At 48.5% G+C, this 22,026-nt stretch overlaps 1 protein-coding gene across 1 annotated transcript in view; it reads right to left on the bottom strand.

Annotated features, from left to right (window-relative positions):
• LOC109899261 (brother of CDO) overlaps positions 1-22,026 on the bottom strand; it is a 55,342-nt gene that overhangs the window by 19,647 nt on the left and 13,669 nt on the right. Inside the window, exons 2-3 of the mRNA XM_020494319.2 lie at positions 9,828-9,965; positions 9,343-9,624 (exon numbers count right to left, since the gene is read on the bottom strand). Coding sequence (XP_020349908.1) covers positions 9,343-9,624; positions 9,828-9,948 — 403 coding nt within the window. The 5' untranslated portion in view covers positions 9,949-9,965. The remainder of the gene's footprint in view (positions 1-9,342; positions 9,625-9,827; positions 9,966-22,026) is intronic.

Genomic DNA, 22,026 nt, shown 5'->3' with positions numbered 1-22,026 from the left:
AATACACACAGAGACACTCACTCCTGACACCCACTGAATAATACACACAGAGACACTCACTCCTGACACCTAATGACTAATACACACAGAGACACTCACTCCTGACACCTACTGACTGATACACACAGAGACACTCACTCCTGACACCTACTGACTAATACACACAGAGACACTCACTCCTGACACCCAACGCTCAGCAGGAGTGAGAGAGAAAAGAAAGTAAGGGAAAGAGAGAACGAGAGGGGGGAAGAGAGAGAATGAGAGGGGGGAAGAGAGAGAATGAGAGGGGGGAAGAGAGAGAATGAGAGGAGGGAAGAGAGAGAATGAGAGGGGGGAAGAGAGAGAATGAGAGGGGGGAAGAGAGAGAATGAGAGGGGGGAAGAGAGAGAATGAGAGGGGGGAAGAGAGATAATGAGAGGGGGGAAGAGGGAGAATGAGAGGGGGGAAGAGGGAGAATGAGAGGGGGGAAGAGAGAGAATGAGAGGGGGGAAGAGAGAGAATGAGAGGGGGGAAGAGAGATAATGAGAGGGGGGAAGAGGGAGAATGAGAGGGGGGAAGAGAGAGAATGAGAGGGGGGAAGAGGGAGAATGAGAGGGGGGAAGAGAGAGAATGAGAGGGGGGAAGAGGGAGAATGAGAGGGGGGAAGAGAGAGAATGAGAGGGGGGAAGAGAGATAATGAGAGGGGGGAAGAGAGAGAATGAGAGGGGGGAAGAGAGAGAATGAGAGGGGGGAAGAGAGAGAATGAGAGGGGGGAAGAGAGAGAATGAGAGGGGGGAAGAGAGATAATGAGAGGGGGAGAGGGAGAATGAGAGGGGGGAAGAGAGAGAATGAGAGGGGGGAAGAGGGAGAATGAGAGGGGGGAAGAGAGAGAATGAGAGGGGGGAAGAGGGAGAATGAGAGGGGGGAAGAGAGAGAATGAGAGGGGGGAAGAGGGAGAATGAGAGGGGGGAAGAGAGAGAATGAGAGGGGGGAAGAGGGAGAATGAGAGGGGGGAAGAGAGAGAATGAGAGGGGGGAAGAGGGAGAATGAGAGGGGAAAGAGAGAGAATGAGAGGGGGGAAGAGAGATAATGAGAGGGGGAAAGAGAGAGAATGAGAGGGGGGAAGAGAGATAATGAGAGGGGGAAGAGGGAGAATGAGAGGGGGGAAGAGAGAGAATGAGAGGGGGAAGAGGGAGAATGAGAGGGGGGAAGAGAGAGAATGAGAGGGGGAATAGAGAGAATGAGAGGGGGGAAGAGAGAGAATGAGAGGGGGAAGAGAGAGAATGAGAGGGGGGAAGAGAGAGAATGAGAGGGGGAAGAGAGAGAATGAGAGGGGGGAAGAGAGAGAATGAGAGGGGGGAAGAGAGAGAATGAGAGGGGGAAGAGGGAGAATGAGAGGGGGGAAGAGAGAGAATGAGAGGGGGGAAGAGAGAGAATGAGAGGGGGGAAGAGAGAGAATGAGAGGGGGGAAGAGAGAGAATGAGAGGGGGGAAGAGGGAGAATGAGAGGGGGGAAGAGAGAGAATGAGAGGGGGGAAGAGGGAGAATGAGAGGGGGGAAGAGAGAGAATGAGAGGGGGGAAGAGGGAGAATGAGAGGGGGGAAGAGAGAGAATGAGAGGGGGGAAGAGGGAGAATGAGAGGGGGAAGAGAGAGAATGAGAGGGGGGAAGAGAGATAATGAGAGGGGGGAAGAGGGAGAATGAGAGGGGGGAAGAGAGAGAATGAGAGGGGGGAAGAGGGAGAATGAGAGGGGGGAAGAGAGAGAATGAGAGGGGGGAAGAGGGAGAATGAGAGGGGGGAAGAGAGAGAATGAGAGGGAGGAATAGAGAGAATGAGAGGGGGGAAGAGAGAGAATGAGAGGGGAGAAGAGAGAGAATGAGAGGGGGGAAGAGAGAGAATGAGAGGGGGGAAGAGAGAGAATGAGAGGGGGGAAGAGGGAGAATGAGAGGGGGGAAGAGAGAGAATGAGAGGGGGGAAGAGGGAGAATGAGAGGGGGGAAGAGGGAGAATGAGAGGGGGGAAGAGAGAGAATGAGAGGGGGGAAGAGAGAGAATGAGAGGGGGGAAGAGAGAGAATGAGAGGGGGGAAGAGAGAGAATGAGAGGGGGGAAGAGAGAGAATGAGAGGGGGGAAGAGAGATAATGAGAGGGGGGAAGAGGGAGAATGAGAGGGGGGAAGAGAGAGAATGAGAGGGGGGAAGAGGGAGAATGAGAGGGGGGAAGAGAGAGAATGAGAGGGGGGAAGAGGGAGAATGAGAGGGGGGAAGAGAGAGAATGAGAGGGGGGAAGAGGGAGAATGAGAGGGGGGAAGAGAGAGAATGAGAGGGGGGAAGAGGGAGAATTTATTTTATTTATTTATTTTTATTTCACCTTTATTTAACCAGGTAGGCTAGTTGAGAACAAGTTCTCATTTGCAACTGCGACCTGGCCAAGATAAAGCATAGCAGTGTGAGCATACAACAAAGAGTTACACATGGAGTAAACAATTAACAAGTCAATAACACAGTAGAAAACGAAGGGGGGGTCTATATACAATGTGTGCAAAAGGCATGAGGTAGGCAAATAATTACAATTTTGCAGATTAACACTGGAGTGATAAAAGATCAGATGGTCATGTACAGGTAGAGATATTGGTGTGCAGAAGAGCAGAAAAGTAAATAAATAGAAACAGTACGGGGATGAGGTAGGTGAAAGGGTGGGCTATTTACCAATAGACTATGTACAGCTGCAGCGATCGGTTAGCTGCTCAGATAGCTGATGTTTGAAGTTGGTGAGGGAGATAAAAGTCTCCAACTTCAGCGATTTTTGCAATTCGTTCCAGTCACAGGCAGCAGAGTACTGGAACGAAAGGCGGCCAAATGAGGTGTTGGCTTTAGGGATGATCAGTGAGATACACCTGCTGGAGCGCGTGCTACGGATGGGTGTTGCCATCGTGACCAGTGAGCTGAGATAAGGCGGAGCTTTACCTAGCATAGACTTGTAGATGACCTGGAGCCAGTGGGTCTGGCGACGAATATGTAGCGAGGGCCAGCCGACTAGAGCATACAAGTCGCAGTGGTGGGTAGTATAAGGAGCTTTAGTGACAAAACGGATGGCACTGTGATAGACTGCATCCAGTTTGCTGAGTAGAGTGTTGGAAGCCATTTTGTAGATGACATCGCCGAAGTCGAGGATCGGTAGGATAGTCAGTTTTACTAGGGTAAGCTTGGCGGCTTGAGTGAAGGAGGCTTTGTTGCGGAATAGAAAGCCGACTCTTGATTTGATTTTCGATTGGAGATGTTTGATATGAGTCTGGAAGGAGAGTTTGCGGTCTAGCCAGACACCTAGGTACTTATAGACGTCCACATATTCTAGGTCGGAACCATCCAGGGTGGTGATGCTAGTCGGGCATGCAGGTGCAGGCAGCGACCGGTTGAAAAGCATGCATTTGGTCTTACTAGCGTTTAAGAGCAGTTGGAGGCCACGGAAGGAGTGTTGTATGGCATTGAAGCTTGTTTGGAGGTTAGATAGCACAGTGTCCAGAGACGGGCCGAAAGTATATAGAATGGTGTCGTCTGCGTAGAGGTGGATCAGGGAATCGCCCGCAGCAAGAGCAACATCATTGATATACACAGAGAAAAGAGTCGGCCCGAGAATTGAACCCTGTGGCACCCCCATAGAGACTGCCAGAGGACCGGACAGCATGCCCTCCGATTTGACACACTGAACTCTGTCTGCAAAGTAATTGGTGAACCAGGCAAGGCAGTCATCCGAAAAACCGAGGCTACTGAGTCTGCCAATAAGAATATGGTGATTGACAGAGTCGAAAGCCTTGGCGAGGTCGATGAAGACGGCTGCACAGTACTGTCTTTTATCGATGGCGGTTATGATGTCGTTTAGTACCTTGAGTGTGGCTGAGGTGCACCCATGACCGGCTCGGAAACCAGATTGCACAGCGGAGAAGGTACGGTGGGATTCGAGATGGTCAGTGACCTGTTTGTTGACTTGGCTTTCGAAGACCTTAGATAGGCAGGGCAGGATGGATATAGGTCTGTAACAGTTTGGGTCCAGGGTGTCTCCCCCTTTGAAGAGGGGGATGACTGCGGCAGCTTTCCAATCCTTGGGGATCTCAGAGGAGATGAAAGAGAGGTTGAACAGGCTGGTAATAGGGGTTGCGACAATGGTGGCAGATAGTTTCAGAAATAGAGGGTCCAGATTGTCAAGCCCAGCTGATTTGTACGGGTCCAGGTTTTGCAGCTCTTTCAGAACATCTGCTATCTGGATTTGGGTAAAGGAGAACCTGGAGAGGCTTGGGCGAGGAGCTGCGGGGGGGGCGGAGCTGTTGGCCGAGGTTGAAGTAGCCAGGCGGAAGGCATGGCCAGCCGTTGAGAAATGCTTATTGAAGTTTTCGATAATCATGGATTTATCAGTGGTGACCGTGTTACCTAGCCTCAGTGCAGTGGGCAGCTGGGAGGAGGTGCTCTTGTTCTCCATGGACTTCACAGTGTCCCAGAACTTTTTGGAGTTGGAGCTACAGGATGCAAACTTCTGCCTGAAGAAGCTGGCCTTAGCTTTCCTGACTGACTGCGTGTATTGGTTCCGGACTTCCCTGAACAGTTGCATATCACGGGGACTATTCGATGCTATTGCAGTCCGCCACAGGATGTTTTTGTGCTGGTCGAGGGCAGTCAGGTCTGGGGTGAACCAAGGGCTGTATCTGTTCTTAGTTCTGCATTTTTTGAACGGAGCATGCTTATCTAAAATGGTGAGGAAGTTACTTTTAAAGAATGACCAGGCATCCTCAACTGACGGGATGAGGTCAATGTCCTTCCAGGATACCCGGGCCAGGTCGATTAGAAAGGCCTGCTCACAGAAGTGTTTTAGGGAGCGCTTGACAGTGATGAGGGGTGGTCGTTTGACTGCGGCTCCGTAGCGGATACAGGCAATGAGGCAGTGATCGCTGAGATCCTGGTTGAAGACAGCGGAGGTGTATTTGGAGGGCCAGTTGGTCAGGATGACGTCTATGAGGGTGCCCTTGTTTACAGAGTTAGGGTTGTACCTGGTGGGTTCCTTGATGATTTGTGTGAGATTGAGGGCATCTAGCTTAGATTGTAGGACTGGCGGGGTGTTAAGCATATCCCAGTTTAGGTCACCTAACAGAACAAACTCTGAAGCTAGATGGGGGGCGATCAATTCACAAATGGTGTCCAGGGCACAGCTGGGAGCTGAGGGGGGTCGGTAGCAGGCGGCAACCGTGAGAGACTTATTTCTGGAGAGAGTAATTTTCAAAATTAGTAGTTCGAACTGTTTGGGTATGGACCTGGAAAGTATGACATTACTTTGCAGGCCATCTCTGCAGTAAACTGCAACTCCTCCCCCTTTGGCAGTTCTATCTTGACGGAAGATGTTATAGTTGGGTATGGAAATCTCTGAATTTTTGGTGGCCTTCCTGAGCCAGGATTCAGACACAGCAAGGACATCAGGGTTAGCAGAGTGTGCTAAAGCAGTGAGTAAGACAAACTTAGGGAGGAGGCTTCTGATGTTGACATGCATGAAACCAAGGCTTTTTCGAACACAGAAGTCAACAAATGAGGGTGCCTGGGGACATGCAGGGCCTGGGTTTACCTCCACATCATGAGAGGGGGGAAGAGAGAGAATGAGAGGGGGGAAGAGGGAGAATGAGAGGGGGGAAGAGAGAGAATGAGAGGGGGGAAGAGGGAGAATGAGAGGGGGGAAGAGAGAGAATGAGAGGGGGGAAGAGGGGAGAATGAGAGGGGGGAAGAGAGAGAATGAGAGGGGGGAAGAGAGATAATGAGAGGGGGGAAGAGGGAGAATGAGAGGGGGGAAGAGAGAGAATGAGAGGGGGGAAGAGGGAGAATGAGAGGGGGGAAGAGAGAGAATGAGATGAGAGGGGGGAATAGAGAGAATGAGAGGGGGGAAGAGAGAGAATGAGAGGGGGGAAGAGAGAGAATGAGAGGGGGGAAGAGAGAGAATGAGAGGGGGGAAGAGAGAGATGAGAGGGGGGAAGAGAGAGAATGAGAGGGGGGAAGAGAGAGAATGAGAGGGGGGAAGAGGAGAATGAGAGGGGGAAGAGAGGAGAATGAGAGGGGGGGAAGAGGGAGAAATGAGAGGGGGGAAGAGGGAGAATGAGAGGGGGGAAGAGAGAGAATGAGAGGGGGAGAGGGAGAATGAGAGGGGGAAGAGAGAGAATGAGAGGGGGGAAGAGAAGGAATGAGAGAGGGAAGAGAGAGAATGAAGGGGGAAGAGGGAGAATGAGAGGGGGGAAGAAGAGAGAATGAAGGGGGGGAAGAGGGAGAATGAGAGGGGGGAAAGAGAGAGAATGAGAGGGGGGAAGAGGGAGAATGACGAGGGGGGAAGAGAGAGAATGAGAGGGGGGAAGAGGGAGAATGAGAGGGGGGAAGAGAGAGAATGAGAGGGGGGAAGAGAGATAATGAGAGGGGGGAAGAGGGGAGAATGAGAGGGGGAAGAGAGAGAATGAGAGGGGGGAAGAGGGAGAATGAGAGGGGGAAGAGAGAGAATGAGAGGGGGAATAGAGAATGAGAGGGGGGAAGAGAGAGAATAGAGGGAAGAGGGGGAAGAGAGAGAATGAGAGGGGGGAAGAGAGAGAATGAGAGGGGGGAAGAGAGAGAATGAGAGGGGGGAGAGAGAGAATGAGAGGGGGAAAGAGAGAGAATGAGAGGGGGAAGAGGGAGAATGAGAGGGGGGGAGAGAGAGAATAGAGGGGGAAGAGGGAGAATGAGAGGGGGGAAGAGGGAGAATGAGAGGGGGGAAAGAGGAGAGAATGAGAGGGGGGAAGAGAGAGAATGAGAGGGGGAAGAGAGAGAATGAGAGGGGGAAGAGAGGAGAATGAGAGGGGGGAAGAGAGAGAATGAGAGGGGGGAAGAGGGAGATGATGAGGAGGGGGAGAGAGAGATGAATAGGGGGGGAAGGATGGAGGAATGAGATGGCGGGAAGAGGAGAATGAGGGAAGAGAAGAATGGAGGGGGTGAAGAGGGAGAATGAGAGGCGGGAAGAGGGAGAATGAGGGGGGGAAGAGAGAGAATGAGATGGGGGAAGAGGGAGAATGAGAGGGGGGGAAGAGAGAGAATGAGAGGGGGGAAGAGGGAGAATGAGAAGAGAGGAAGAGAGAGAATGAGAGGGGAGAGAGAGAATGAGAGGGGGGAAGAGGGAGAATGAGAGGGGGGAAGAGGAGAATGAAGAGGGGGAAGAGGATAGAATGGAGAGGGGGGAAGAGGAGAATGAGAGGGGGGAAGAGGGATGAATGAGGGGGGGAAGGAAGAGGAAGAATGAGAGGGGGGAAGAGAGAGAATTGAGGAGGGGGGAAGAGAGGAGAATGAGAGGGGGAAGAGAGAGAATGAGAGGGGGAAGAGAGAGAATGAGAGGGGGGAAGAGAAATGAGAGGGGGGAAGAGAAGAGAGAGAATGAGAGGGGGAAGAGAGAGAATGAGAGGGGGAAGAGAGAGAATGAGAGGGGGAAGAGAGAGAATGAGAGGGGGGAAGAGAGAGAATGAGAGGGTAAAGAGAGAAAGACAATAGAAGAGAGAGAGAAAGAATGTGAGGTAGAGAGAGGGAGACTGGAGACTGTGACATCACCTCTCATCTTGTGAGGGGACCCTGTCTCATCTGGCTTAAAAACACCTCCTGATTCTCAGCTCACACACTATATGAAAACACTACACACCCACTCTATAAAAACTACACACACAGTCACACAGGCCTAACACATAACCTCACACAGGCCTAAGACAACCTCACTAAACATTCTCTCTCTCTGCCTACCTACTACCTGTTTTTGGTAGTTTTACACACTACTTCCCTTCCATTTAGAGCATGAGATCAGTGATAAAGTAGTCTACAGTACTACTGCCAAGAGATGAAAGCCTACCATTGACTATGTACATACCTAGCTTGCGACAGAGCTGCAGGAGTTGTGACTCGTTTTTGTCTCTCTCTCTCTCACACACACACACACACACACACACACACACACACACACACACACACACACACACCACACACACACACACACACACACACACACACACACACACACACACACACACACACACACACACACACACACATACCCTTATCTTCCCCTCACAAGAAAATCAGCCCTCTCCCCAATTACAGGACCATAACTCCTGCGTCACAGGAATGTGGTGTCGTGGGGAGAAGAGCTGAGAGTCAGGGAGGAGGTCCCATTCACAGTGACCCCATGGTCCCCTGCCCTGGCAGGGCCCCATTCACAGCAACCCCAGTCCCCTCCCCTGGTCAGGCCCCACCACCAGGCTTCAGGGTCACATTCTCCAGGCAGACCCCCTCTCAGTTCCTCTCTGTCCCCGAGAGTGATACACACTACCACTACACACCCTTATTGTTCACTACTCCATCAAATCACATCTTTTATTTGGCACATGCGCCGTGAACAACAGGTGTAGACCAACAGTGAAATGTTTACTTCACGGGCCCTTCCCAATAATGCAGAGAGAAATAATAGAAAAATGATAGCACAAGGAATAAATCCACAATGAGTAACGATATCTTGGATATATATGTGGAGGGGTACGAAGGTAATTGAGGTAGATATGTACACATAGATAGGGGTAATAGGAGAGATAATAAGCAGTAGCAGAGCAAAGGGGGGGTCAATGCAGAGTGTCCAGGTAGCTGTTTGGTTAACTTCTCTAGCAGTCTATTTAGCATCCACACGATGGAGTCCCGTTACACTACAGTCCTCTTCTCTGCCCATGCCAACAGTCTACTGGTTAACCAACAGCTACACTTTAAAAACAGATTGAGTTTTTTTTATGACCGGTTTTTGTACAATAGTATGTTCCGTCGGATACAGTGTTTTCCCACATTCAAATAACTTGGCATAAGGATTTGTATATATAATGTAGGGAGAGTGTTGAAAATTAGCACAAATACTCACACTATGGTGAAACCTACACATCGGGTGTCATGCCCTGACCATAGAGAGCCTTTTATTCTCTATGTTGGTTAGGTCGGGGTGTGACTAGGGTGGGTTATCTAGGCCATTGTATATCTATGTTGGCATGGTATGGTTCCCAATCAGAGGCAGCTGTTTATCATTGTCTCTGATTGGGGATCATATTTAGGCAGCCTTTTCCCACGGGGGATTTGTGGGATCTTGTTTTTGTGTAGTGCCTGTGAGCACTGCATTGACTTCACATTTCGTTTGTTCTGTATTGTTTTGGTGAGTTTCATTTATTAAACATGTGGAACTCTACGCACGCTGCGCCTTGGTCCGACCATTATTACGACAAACGTGACATCGGGTGATACTTTATTTCTGTGCCAATGTGGATGTTATATAAACCTTAAATGCATGAACAACAACTCACTGGCAGCGGTGACATTGGCGGGCACACTGGCCAGGGCCCCTGCGTTGGTGCTGGCCACACACTGGTACCTGCCCAGGGTGAGGTTAGTGAGGGCGGGAATGAGCAGAGTGCCAGGCTCCAGTACCACCCCCAGTTCCCCAACAGCCCCGGTAACCAGCTCGCGGCCGTTTAGCCGCCAGCTGATGTTGGCTGAGGGGGGTTGGGTGCTGCACCTCAGAACCACACTTCCCCCTAGCTTCTGGACCACCGACAGAGGCTCCTCTGTGAACACGGGTACTTCCTCTGATAGAAAGGGATGAGAGAGGACGAGGGATGAGAGAGGGATGAGAGACACTGCCGTACACCTATTTAAACTGTGTGAAGTCATCCTATTCTCCATCTACCTACATGGGATTGAATCCTTACTTCTGATGTTAGTATCTCTCTAACTATCCCTGTTTCACTGTTGAGATGTTGTGACATCACATGACCAGTGCTCTACTCACCAGTAGCACCATTGACGGTGGCGCCGCCCTGTAGGCAGCACAGCAGCACTGCACTCAGAGCACACAGCACTCGTGCCCGTCGCTTTCTCATCCACGGAGTCCAGTCTAATGTTCCAGACATCTTCCATACACTACCCCCTGGTGGAGGGAGAGAGAGAGAGGGAGAGGTCAGATGGTCATACACAGATTTACGACACTCAAAACAAACAGTGTGAATCCACTGAATCACAAATGGGCACACACACAGTCAAATACACACACACTCTCACACACACACTCTCTCTCTCACGCACACACACATACACACACCTTATTTTATTCTGCCACTAAACCAACAACCACTCAAACCACTGACAAATCCCATGGCAACGCCATAAACAAACCTCCACATACAGGTACATATACATACACCAGCCACACACCATATACACACACAGCGGAAACACACACACACACACACATATACACACCCCACTGAAAGGTAGAGCCCAGGTGAAGGTCCTGCTCACAGCGCTCAGGAACACAACTCCAGCCCAGACACAAACAAAACCTCTCTTTTCTGTCAGCCCCCATGCCAGCACTGACCCCCTCACCACTCATCCCCCTTTCAGCCCCTTCATCAAAGAGGCGCCCTCATTCTGCGGGGGTTAACCCGCCTCTCCCCCACTCAGGTGTAACTGATACAGGTAGAGGGTATGGGGGAGCAGGAAGGGGACAGAGAGCCTGTATTCACCACACAAAGAACAACTGAATACAAGGAGGACAGGGAGGGGAAAGGGGGGAATACTAGTATTGCAGCAGTGTGTGTGTGTGTGTGTGTGTGTGTGTGTGTGTGTGTGTGTGTGTGTGTGTGTGTGTGTGTGTGTGTGTGTGTGTGTGTGTGTGTGTGTGTGTGTGTGTGTGTGTGTGTGTGTGTGTGTGTGTGTAAGATAGAGGGAGAAATAAGGCCAGAGAGCAAGAGAGAATGATAGAGGGGGCTGGTAATGGTCAGTCTATTAACAGTTAATGCAGAGCGGGGAGCTTTTCTCTCTGCCTTGTCGCTCTGCCAAGTTTCCCAAATTCTTCCCTGTCAGGTTAAACTAACAACTTCCCATCAGGATGAGGAGGGTGGTCCACAGCTCATGGAGAAAATCTCTCTCTCTCTCTCTCTCTCTCTCTCTCTCTCTCTCTCTCTCTCTCCTCTCTCTCTCCTTCTATCTCTCTCTCTCTCTCTCTCTCTCTCTCTCACACACACACAGGCCTACATACACACTAGCATGCGAACACACACATCCTCATACATAAACAAACACACGGTACTACACAGGCTCATACACACTGCATACTCATACATGCAAGAATACATAAACACATTAACACTCTTGCACACAAACACACACAAGCACACACACACACAAGCACACACACAAGCAAGCACACACACAAGCAAACACACACACAAGCTGGCCCTGATCCTATCGTTGCAAGGGAATGATTGATGAAGCTACAGGCTTTAGTGACAGAGCCTAACGACCAAAAACACAGAGTAGCAAACACACTCACACACACTCACACACTCGTGTACACGCACGCAGGGGGAAAGCAGGACAGAGAGAGTGGAAAATATTACGCCGCAACATAATTATATTCCAATGGCACTTTAGTGAAACCATTTTCTTTGGTTGGTGGGCACAGGATTCTAAGCAAAACAGCTGCTAATAGATAGTTGTCCACTATTAATAAACAACTTCCATAAAGTATAAACTAAAGTCATCAAGACATAGATGAGGATCCTATATGTACACAAACTCTTTGATTCTCCATTAATCTCTTACCCTTCTCTCTCCACCCAGAACCCTGACCCAAAACCCTGACTCCTGACCCCAAAACCTGACTCCTGACCTAGAACCCTGACTCCTGACCCAAAACCCTGACTCCTTACCCAAAACCCTGACCTAGAACCCTGACTCCTGACCCAAAACCCTGACTCCTGACCTAGAACCCTGACTCCTGACCCAGAACCCTGACTCCTGACCTAGAACCCTGACTCCTGACCCAAAACCCTGACTCCTGACCCAAAACCCTGACTCCTGACCCAGAACCCTGACCCTCTTTCCATCTACATGGGCTGGATCATATGAGCTCTGTCTGAACATACTGGAACATGTATTTAGCTCTCTCTCTCTCTCACACACACACACACACACACACACACACACACACACACACACACACACACACACACACACACACACACACACACACACACACACACACACACACACACACACACACACACACACACACACACACACACACACACACACACACACAGGGGAAAGAAAGTGACACACACCCCTCTCTCATCTAGGGAACCAACCACCTGTGGGTCCCAATGAGGAGAGCTACGAATCCTCAAAAAACACACAAGCAAAATTGTAAGACCCACACACACAGACAAAAACATTTTCACTGCAGACTAACAACCACATTCACACGGTTTCACATGATTCATCATGGTTTAAAAACACTCTTCTTCTTCCATGAGTATCTCTCCAACATCATCCCTGCCTAAAAGCAGCCTCCTCTCTGGCTCTTGCTCTTCAATATCCATTCATCAGAACAGACTGTATTTGCTTAGCAGATACCATGCCTCAGGGTGACAAGCTGGCCTCAATACCACTTTTTCCATCCATCCATTCCAGCAGAGATAGAAAGAGAGCAGAGAGAGGCCATAGAGTGGGAGAGAGAGAGTGAGAAAGAACAGCTAGAGAGAGAGAGAGAGGGAGAGAGAGGGCACAGCAAGAGAGAGAGAGAGAGAGCAGAGAGAAAGCAGAGAGAGAGAGAGACTAATGAAGCCTTCTTCTTTTCTTTCCTGTCCTCTCTCTCTCCTCCTCTGTATCCCAGAGCAGAGGGAGGCTGATGAAGACCAGAGACACACACACAGACAGGTCCTCTGATTTAGGACAGAAGAATAAGAGTCTGTTGCAAATAGCCTGGAGTTAACCTCAGGAAGAAATTAGGGCTAGGAATAGCCAGGAACCTCACAATAGTTACGCGCCGATATGATATGTATTTCGATTCTCACGATTCTATATGTATTGCAAACTGTGATTTTATTGTGAGTTGATGTCCCAAACATATTGTTCACCATGTCTTCTGCAGAGGGACAAGAGAGTCACGAGAAAACAAGCTTTAATCAGTCATGGAAATAAAAGTGATGAAAACTAATTGTCTCTCTATTTAAATAGAAGATGGAGAACAAGCTATGAAAGAAAAATACTTTGTTTTGGTGCAGGTACAGTCTACTAGTGTAAAAATAAGACTTGGATATTGTGAAAATAATACATCGTCAATAAAAATATCCTGATATGTAACTATAATTTTTTGCTCCCAGTTCAAAGCTTGGTAAATCTGTCAGTATGTTGGTAAACTCCTGTGTGTATCCTATAAGCTCCAGATGTCTGCACTCCAGAGGTGTGTTGGGGTCGTTTGTGTATGATAGTTTATTACATACACCCATCTAGTACCGGGTCAGACCTCCCTTTGCTTCCAGAACAGCCTGAATTCTTCGGAGCATGGAAACGTTGCTCAATTGATATCAAGGGAACTAACGTGTGCCAGGAAAACATTCCCCCACCACCACCAGCCTGTACCGTTGACACCAGGCAGGATCCATGGAACCAGGATTCGTCGGACCAGGCGATGTTTTTCCATTCCTCAATTGTCCAGTGTTATTGATCTTGTGCCCATTGGAGCCGCTTCTTCTTGTTTTTAGTTGATAGGAGTGGAACCTGGTGTGGTCGACTGCTGTAGTAGCCCATCTGTGACAAGGACCGCCGAGTTGTGTGTTCCGAGATGCCGTTCTGAACACCACTGTTGTACTGCGCCGTTATTTGCCTGTTTGTGGCCAGCCTGTCTCCTTCGACCTCTATCATAAACCAGCTGTTTCCACCTGTTTGTGGCCAGCCTGTCTCCTTCGACCTCTATCATAAACCAGCTGTTTCCACCTGTTTGTGGCCAGCCTGTCTCCTTCGACCTCTATCATAAACCAGCTGTTTCCACCTGTTTGTGGCCAGCCTGTCTCCTTCGACCTCTATCATAAACCAGCTGTTTCCACCTGTTTGTGGCCAGCCTGTCTCCTTCGACCTCTATCATAAACCTGCTGTTTCCACCTGTTTGTGGCCAGCCTGTCTCCTTCGACCTCTATCATAAACCAGCTGTTTTCACCTGTTTGTGGCCAGCCTGTCTCCTTCGACCTCTATCATAAACCAGCTGTTTCCACCTGTTTGTGGCCAGCCTGTCTCCTTCGACCTCTATCATAAACCAGCTGTTTCCTCCTGTTTGTGGCCAGCCTGTCTCCTTCGACCTCTATCATAAACCAGCTGTTTTCACCTGTTTGTGGCCAGCCTGTCTCCTTCGACCTCTATCATAAACCAGCTGTTTTCACCTGTTTGTGGCCAGCCTGTCTCCTTCGACCTCTATCATAAACCTGCTGTTTTCACCTGTTTGTGGCCAGCCTGTCTCCTTCGACCTCTATCATAAACCAGCTGTTTCCACCTGTTTGTGGCCAGCCTGTCTCCTTCGACCTCTATCATAAACCAGCTGTTTCCACCTGTTTGTGGCCAGCCTGTCTCCTTCGACCTCTATCATAAACCAGCTGTTTCCACCTGTTTGTGGCCAGCCTGTCTCCTTCGACCTCTATCATAAACCAGCTGTTTCCACCTGTTTGTGGCCAGCCTGTCTCCTTCGACCTCTATCATAAACCAGCTGTTTCCACCTGTTTGTGGCCAGCCTGTCTCCTTCGACCTCTATCATAAACCTGCTGTTTCCACCTGTTTGTGGCCAGCCTGTCTCCTTCGACCTCTATCATAAACCAGCTGTTTTCACCTGTTTGTGGCCAGCCTGTCTCCTTCGACCTCTATCATAAACCAGCTGTTTCCACCTGTTTGTGGCCAGCCTGTCTCCTTCGACCTCTATCATAAACCAGCTGTTTCCTCCTGTTTGTGGCCAGCCTGTCTCCTTCGACCTCTATCATAAACCAGCTGTTTTCACCTGTTTGTGGCCAGCCTGTCTCCTTCGACCTCTATCATAAACCAGCTGTTTTCACCTGTTTGTGGCCAGCCTGTCTCCTTCGACCTCTATCATAAACCAGCTGTTTCCACCTGTTTGTGGCCAGCCTGTCTCCTTCAACCTCTATCCTAAACCTGCTGTTTTCGCCCACAGGACTGCCGCTGACTGGGTGATTGTTGTTTGTCGCTCCATTCTCGGTGAACCCCAGGAGGTGAACCCCAGGAGGCCGGCAGTTTATACTGGAACCGGGGCACCTGGCACCGACGATCATACCACGCTCAAAGTTGATTTGGTCACTCATTTTGCCCAGTCTAATGTCCAATCCAACAGTAACTGAATGCCTTTGTGCCTGTCTCCCTGCTTTATATTGCGAGCCACGGCCACGTGACTCACTGTCTGTAGGAGCAAACCATTTTTTGTGAACGGGGTGGTGTACCTAATAAACTGACTTGTGGGTATGGGTTGGGTTGGGTTGGGTATGTAATATGTGTGTGGAGTGTATGAGTGAGTATAGGTGTATGAGTATGTTGTTTGCTCTTATGTGAGAGATGTAGATGGCAAGCAGTACTTATGAGTCTTGGATGTTGCATCAGTACTATGGGCATATACGTGTATCCAGACCTGCCATTATGCACTCATTTTGCGTACCAAGTACGCAATTCCCTGTCCATGTACGCAGGTACGAGATCCGAGTTAAAAGTACGCAGAAAGGAAAAAGACCTGGTATTTTTAATTTTTTAATTTTTAAATACAAGAAAAATAAATCCACTGAGTAAATCTAACATCCCGATTCCCCAGCTGCAACACACAGACATGTACGGAGTTTGTGTCAACGGACATGGAGATGAATACATCATTATTCAACGTAGCTTCCTCGTGTCTGTCCCTCCTGTTTGTTGTGATGCTGAGTTTGCAGACTGTCAGCTGTAAGTTAACACATGGACTCTGTGTGTTGTGGAAAGGTAAACGCATTGGTTCAAGCTAACGTTAGCGAACATAAGATGGACATTCAGTGGGCTCTAATGTGTCAGCAGTTCACTCGCATTTGCTAGTGAAAGAAATTAAATGCAAATACGAAAAATAACTGTTCGCATTTGTGCGAGTGTGAAAAACATTTAATTCTGCGTCCCATTTTCCACGTATCCCATTTTCCACGTAACATTACGAGGATAACACAACCTGATAGACTAACAGTAATTATGATCCACGTCACAAAAAGCATTACAAAAGTGTAATCAAAAATAAATATAAACATCTTGGAATTAAATGGAGTCGAGTTTAGAAGACTGCGCGATGAATGAATGTCCGGTATTAGATTTAGAGGAAATGCTTCTAAAATGCCTTTGTACTACATTTTAGATTTGATCCATTTCAAAAATCTGAAATGATATATGCGCAAAGAAATACAACAGACACCTTTACATAGTTTGCAGTCTGTGTCGATGCAATCATTGGTTTTAATGTTTGGAATGCTGTCAAGAAAGAAAGTATTCCAACCTTTTATAGACTTGATTTGGTACAATTCTATAATTGCAATCAGACTCACGAACAGCGTGCGCACGAGCATGCAGGGAAAGAAAACCCCAATTCTGTGCGTGCTACACCGAGCGAGTTGAATCTCCAATTTGCCGCGCGCATCTGGTACTCTTAAAAAGTTGGACAGGGTTGGCAGGTCTGGTGTGTGTAACGGTATGCTGTGTACTAGTATGAGATGGTTAGGGCTGTATGAGATGGTTAGGGCTATATGAGATGGTGAGAGGTGTATGAGATGGTGAGGGCTGTATGAGATGGTTAGGGCTGTATGAGATGGTGAGAAGTGTGTGAGATGGTTAGGGCTGTATGAGATGGTGAGAGGTGTATGAGATGGTGAGAAGTGTATGAGATGGTTAGGGCTGTATGAGATGGTGAGAGGCGTATGAGATGGTGAGGGGTGTATGAGATGGTGAGAGGTGTATAAGATGGTGAGGGGTGTATGAGATGGGGAGGGGTGTATGAGATGGTGAGAGGTGTATAAGATGGTGATGGGTGTATGAGATGTATTAGATAGTGAGAGGTGTATGAAATGGTGCGGGGTGTATGAGATGGTAAGAGGTGTATGGGATGGTGAGAGGTGTATGAGATGGTGAGAGGTGTATTAGATGGTGAGGGGTGTATGAGATGGGGAGAGGTATATGAGATGGTGAGAGGTGTATAAGATGGTGATGGGTGTATGAGATGTATTAGATAGTGAGAGGTGTATGAAATGGTGCGGGGTGTATGAGATGGTGAGAGGTGTATTAGATGGGGAGAGGTATATGAGATGGTGAGAGGTGTATGAGATGGTGAGAAGTGTATGAGATGGTAAGAGGTGTATGAGATGGTGAGAGGTGTATGAGATGGTGAGAGGTGTATGAGATGGTGAGAGGTGTATGAGATGGTGAGAGGTGTATTATGAGATGGTGAGGGGTGTATGAGATGGTGAGAGGTGTATGAGATGGTGAGAGGTATTAGGAGTCAGTGGATAAAGCCTCTTTGTGGCGCTGGTGCAGGCAGGCTTCTTGGGTTCCCCGGGCCAAATCAGGGCCCTATTGTTCCCCTGCCTCCCAGGATAAATTAGTTTTGACAAGACTGCTAATTGGATAAAACCAGGCTGGAGCCTCCTCCCTGACCACTCAAATTCCATCTGCTTTCTAGCATGGAGAGAGAGGACACAGGATGAGGGGCGGGTTAGGGGTGTTGGGTAGCTAAGCTGTTGAATATGTATCACCCCCCTACTCCTCCTCCTCCTCTCTTCCTCACACCCTCTCTCTCTTCCTATCCACCATTTTACATCCTTTACCACCCCCCCATCCAAACATCACAATGGCCCCCCTTTAGATAAACACATGCGGTGTCAAGTGTGAGGATTGCTGGGTTCAACTGCTCCGCTCGGGCCCGCCGGCCCACAATGCCGCACTGCATAGCTGCCATGCGGGAGGCCGGTTGCCCCTAGCGACGCTAACAGGCAGAACGTACCTTAATAGAGTGGAGAGTCATTGTAAAGCAGTGAGCCGGCGCGCGGACAAAGACCCCACGGACCCCCAGAGAGAAAGGGGACAAAGACCCCACGGACCCCCAGAGAGAAAGGGGAGACGCTACTCTGAAGGGCCCCGGGAAGAGCTGATGATGGGGCCTGCTCAATGGAAGAGAGGAGAGGAAGAGAGTGTGTGTGTGGGGGGGCAGTTTGAGAGTAATGTGGGGGGGTGAGTGGGGGGGTGGAGGCTCAATGACCAAGAGGATTGAGAGTAGTGTGGAGAGGTGAGTGGGGGGAGGGTTCAATGACCAAGAGGATTGAGAGTAGTGTGGAGAGGTGAGTGGGGGGAGGGTTCAATGACCAAGAGGGTTGAGAGTAATGTGGAGAGGTGAGTGGGGGGGTGGGTGGGGTTCAATGACCAAGAGGGTTGAGAGTAATGTGGAGAGGGGAGGAGGGGGGCTTAGATGGGTGAGGTTTGGGGGGTGAAGGGGATGGAGAGGGCTTGACTGAGAAAGCAGAACAGGGTTCAAATTAACAGAGGGGATGCCAACTGGCAGGCGAGCAGGAGGACAGAGGGTCTTGTCAAAGAGAGGGTGTGTGAGAGCCTCGTTTGAATGTGTCCAACATATTTTCCCTGCACTCAGTCAATCTGGATGCTGGCCCTTTGGTCAGGCTGGTCAGGCTGGTCAGGCTGGTCAGGCTGAGTGAAGGAGATAAAAGACAACAACCGCTAAAGCTCTGCTCTCGTTTGACATTTTAGTCATTTAGCTGACGCTCATGTCCAGAGCGACTTACTTAGTAGTGAGTGCATCCATTTTAATTTGTTCCGTTCCCCCGTGCCAATTTAAGATGAATTACCAGGCCCTCCAGGATTCCACAATTCTACAATCACATTTTTTGGTGGCAAAATCAACAACTCCCCGCATAATATGTGTGGGCTTGCAAATTTGACCAATCACCACACAATTTCCCCATGAAACTTTCAAATCATCGCAATATTATTGCTTAAAACTGACCCATCACCATAGTACAAAAAGAGGGCTCGCAATTTCAACCAATCACCCGACACTAACAGCATAATATGGTTCAATCAAGCCACAAGTCAACAAACTTTTTCCCTCATCAGCGCATTTTCTGAACTAATTGGACAAAATCGTTGTATAATGCTATGCTAAATGTCAGAATTGCAGCAGCAATTTTTGCCGGCAAATATCACAAAAAAATACCTGCGGAATCGTGGAGGGACTGAATTCCATTTCCCCATCCGTTCCCTCAGCTGTTTACTAAAAGAAGTGGCAGTGCTGCCGTTTGGTTCTTTTCTCAATCCCAGACTATAGCTTTAATAGCCTACACTGTTACCTAAACAATCTGTTAGCTACACTCAGGAGCAACCTGTTAGCTGTACAGGAACCAGTTCATCCCAGGTCCCTATGCTATGGCTAGGTCTATACCTAGCACATACTGTTTCAACACACAGTCCTGGCCCTCTCATTGGCTAGTCCAGTACCTGGGTTCTCTCTGACCTCTGACATTAACAGAATATTCTGGAGGGTTCTCTCAGGGTTCTCATAATGTGTCCCAGTGTCCGATCTGGAGCGTGAAGTCATGAGCTTTGCCAAAAGTCAAAAATCTTGTTTTGCCCTAGAAAGCCTATGTGAATTCCAATCGCCAGAATGAGCCAAAACAATTGTGTAGATGCCCAGTTTGTGCTCTAAAATGTGTTTATTATGATCAAGTTCAATCTCCAATGTGAATTCTGTTCGCTTACAAACCAAGATATTTAATTAAACAATGATCAATTCTGACGACTACATTTGTCGTCACACAGGATCACGTGCTGACACAGACCAATCACAGGCCGGCAGGCTACGAGGAGGCTCGCACCCCCATGCACACTTCTTGCCCTTATGGGGGTATGGGGTGCTCATAGGTTGACTACCTCAGCCAGGATGAAAACGTGCTTCATATTCAAATACTTGCGGCTTCATGCGCCATTTGGAGTCAGAGCTATCCCCCTCTCTGGTTTTAATGTCTATGGATGTTGCCGCAACATTCTGGAGAGTTCTGGGTGGCGTTTAATGTGGTAAAACCAACGTTACAGAACATGCAGATAGAACTGTTTTATGTAGAACACAAGTCTATGTCATGTAGATTAGGGAATCATGTTAGCTGGTCTTTACAGGGCATTTCTATCAGGCCGCCGTGTCCTCCTGGTGGTGGCGCTGGTGAGGTCTGAGTTGGTGAGGTTGGCAGTTGAGCCTGCTCCAGCAGGTGGAACCCAGGAGGTCGTGCCCCGCTCATACCCCTCTCTCTGAGCTGAGTACCCACAATCCCCCTCTCAACATTTCTCTACATCTCCAGACATCAACAGCTCCCATGCTACAGAAATTTCACATCAAAAGCATCGTCTAACAAGGTTGGGATCCCCCCACACTCTTCACAAAGTATTAATGAGCTATTCTCTCCCCCCTCCACCCCATCATTCCATCGATGCTAACGAGCACCAGGCCGTCTCAGGGATTAACGAGGGAGATCAAGCCAAGCCCGGAGGGGGCTCTAATCAATTAGGCACCGCTGCATTTGCATCATTTATATAACGAGGCAAAATGAACCATTGAACGCTAATTCTGGTGCTCCGGCAGGGTTCATAATGCCATGGTTAACAAACACATAATGTCACGACGGAAGCTGGGTGGATGTCTGCCTCTGTGTCCTCCAGGGCCACGGGAACTAGAACCACCTGACTGAGCCCTACCCACGATCCAACACCACCCTGGGCATGTGTGTTGCAGCTTGTGTGTTTACAGTTGTGTGTGTTTATGATAATAATGAGCTATAGACTAGAAGTTACTGCTTTCGTCATACCACATGCAACAGCTAAATGGAATACTGTAGTTAACTTCACAAGCATAAAGAGCCTCTAATGAGTGTGTGTGTGTGTGTGTGTGTGTGTGTGTGTGTGTGTGTGTGTGTGTGTGTGTGTGTGTGTGCGCGTGTGTTTTTTGCTTCTCTTCAGGGAAGACAGGGCGTTTCTGAGAAGCTTTCACTAAGAGCCAAGAGCCCCAGAGCAAACTCCCTGAGTAATCAAGTAATCAGTCCCATACACCACAGGAAGAAGACACCAAACTAAAACACACACACACACACACACACGCAAACTAATGCCCAGTATTACACACACACACACACTCACACACACATACACATACTCACATATACACACTCACACGCCAAACTGGCATCGTCACATAGTTAAAGTATACTCACAGAGGCATACAAAAATAAAAATATAGGTTGTAATAAACAAGACCAGTTCAATCCTCCAGAACGTACATGGATTATAGCTACAGACACACAAAGATAGATAAACACATAACAACATACATGTATTATAGCTACAGACACACAAAGACAGATAAACACATAACAACATACATGGATTATAGCTACAGACACACAAAGACAGACAGGGAAAAAATAAAGGGAGGAGTGGAGTGGAAGGGGCCCCTAGCTTCTTTGGCAGCTCATACATCAGAGTGAATGGAACCAATTATAAATCAAGAGACATTTCTCCATATTATTCAAAAGCCCTGCTCAGCCCAGCCTGACTCCTGTCCTCCATACTGCTCGCTCTAGGGGAGGAAAGGTGGGAAAGAGAGGAGTGAGAGAGATGTATAAAGAAATGAGAAAGAATGGGAAATGAGAGCGAGGGAGAAAGAATGCAGATATAAGAAACAGCCTGGGAAAACGGGGAGGAAATGTAAAATCAGGTATAAAAGAAATAGGAATAGAGAAAATATAGGTATATGGCATAGTGAAAGGAGAGAGATGGCTGAGAGATAGGGGTTATATGTCAATAATAGATGGCTGAGAGATAGGGGTTATATGTCAATAATAGATGGCTGAGAGATAGGGGTTATATGTCAATAATAGATGGCTGAGAGATAGGGGTTATATGTCAATAATATATGGCTGAGAGATAGGTGTTATATGTCAATAATATATGGCTGAGAGATAGGGGTTATATGTCAATAATAGATGGCTGAGAGATAGGTGTTATATGTCAATAATAGATGGCTGAGAGATAGGGGTTATATGTCAATAATAGATGGCTGAGAGATAGGGGTTATATGTCAATAATATATGGCTGAGAGA

Source organism: Oncorhynchus kisutch, linkage group LG11, assembly GCF_002021735.2.
Source record: "Oncorhynchus kisutch isolate 150728-3 linkage group LG11, Okis_V2, whole genome shotgun sequence".
Taxonomy (NCBI): Eukaryota; Metazoa; Chordata; class Actinopteri; order Salmoniformes; family Salmonidae; genus Oncorhynchus; species Oncorhynchus kisutch.
This window is presented reverse-complemented; position numbering and strand designations above follow the sequence as displayed.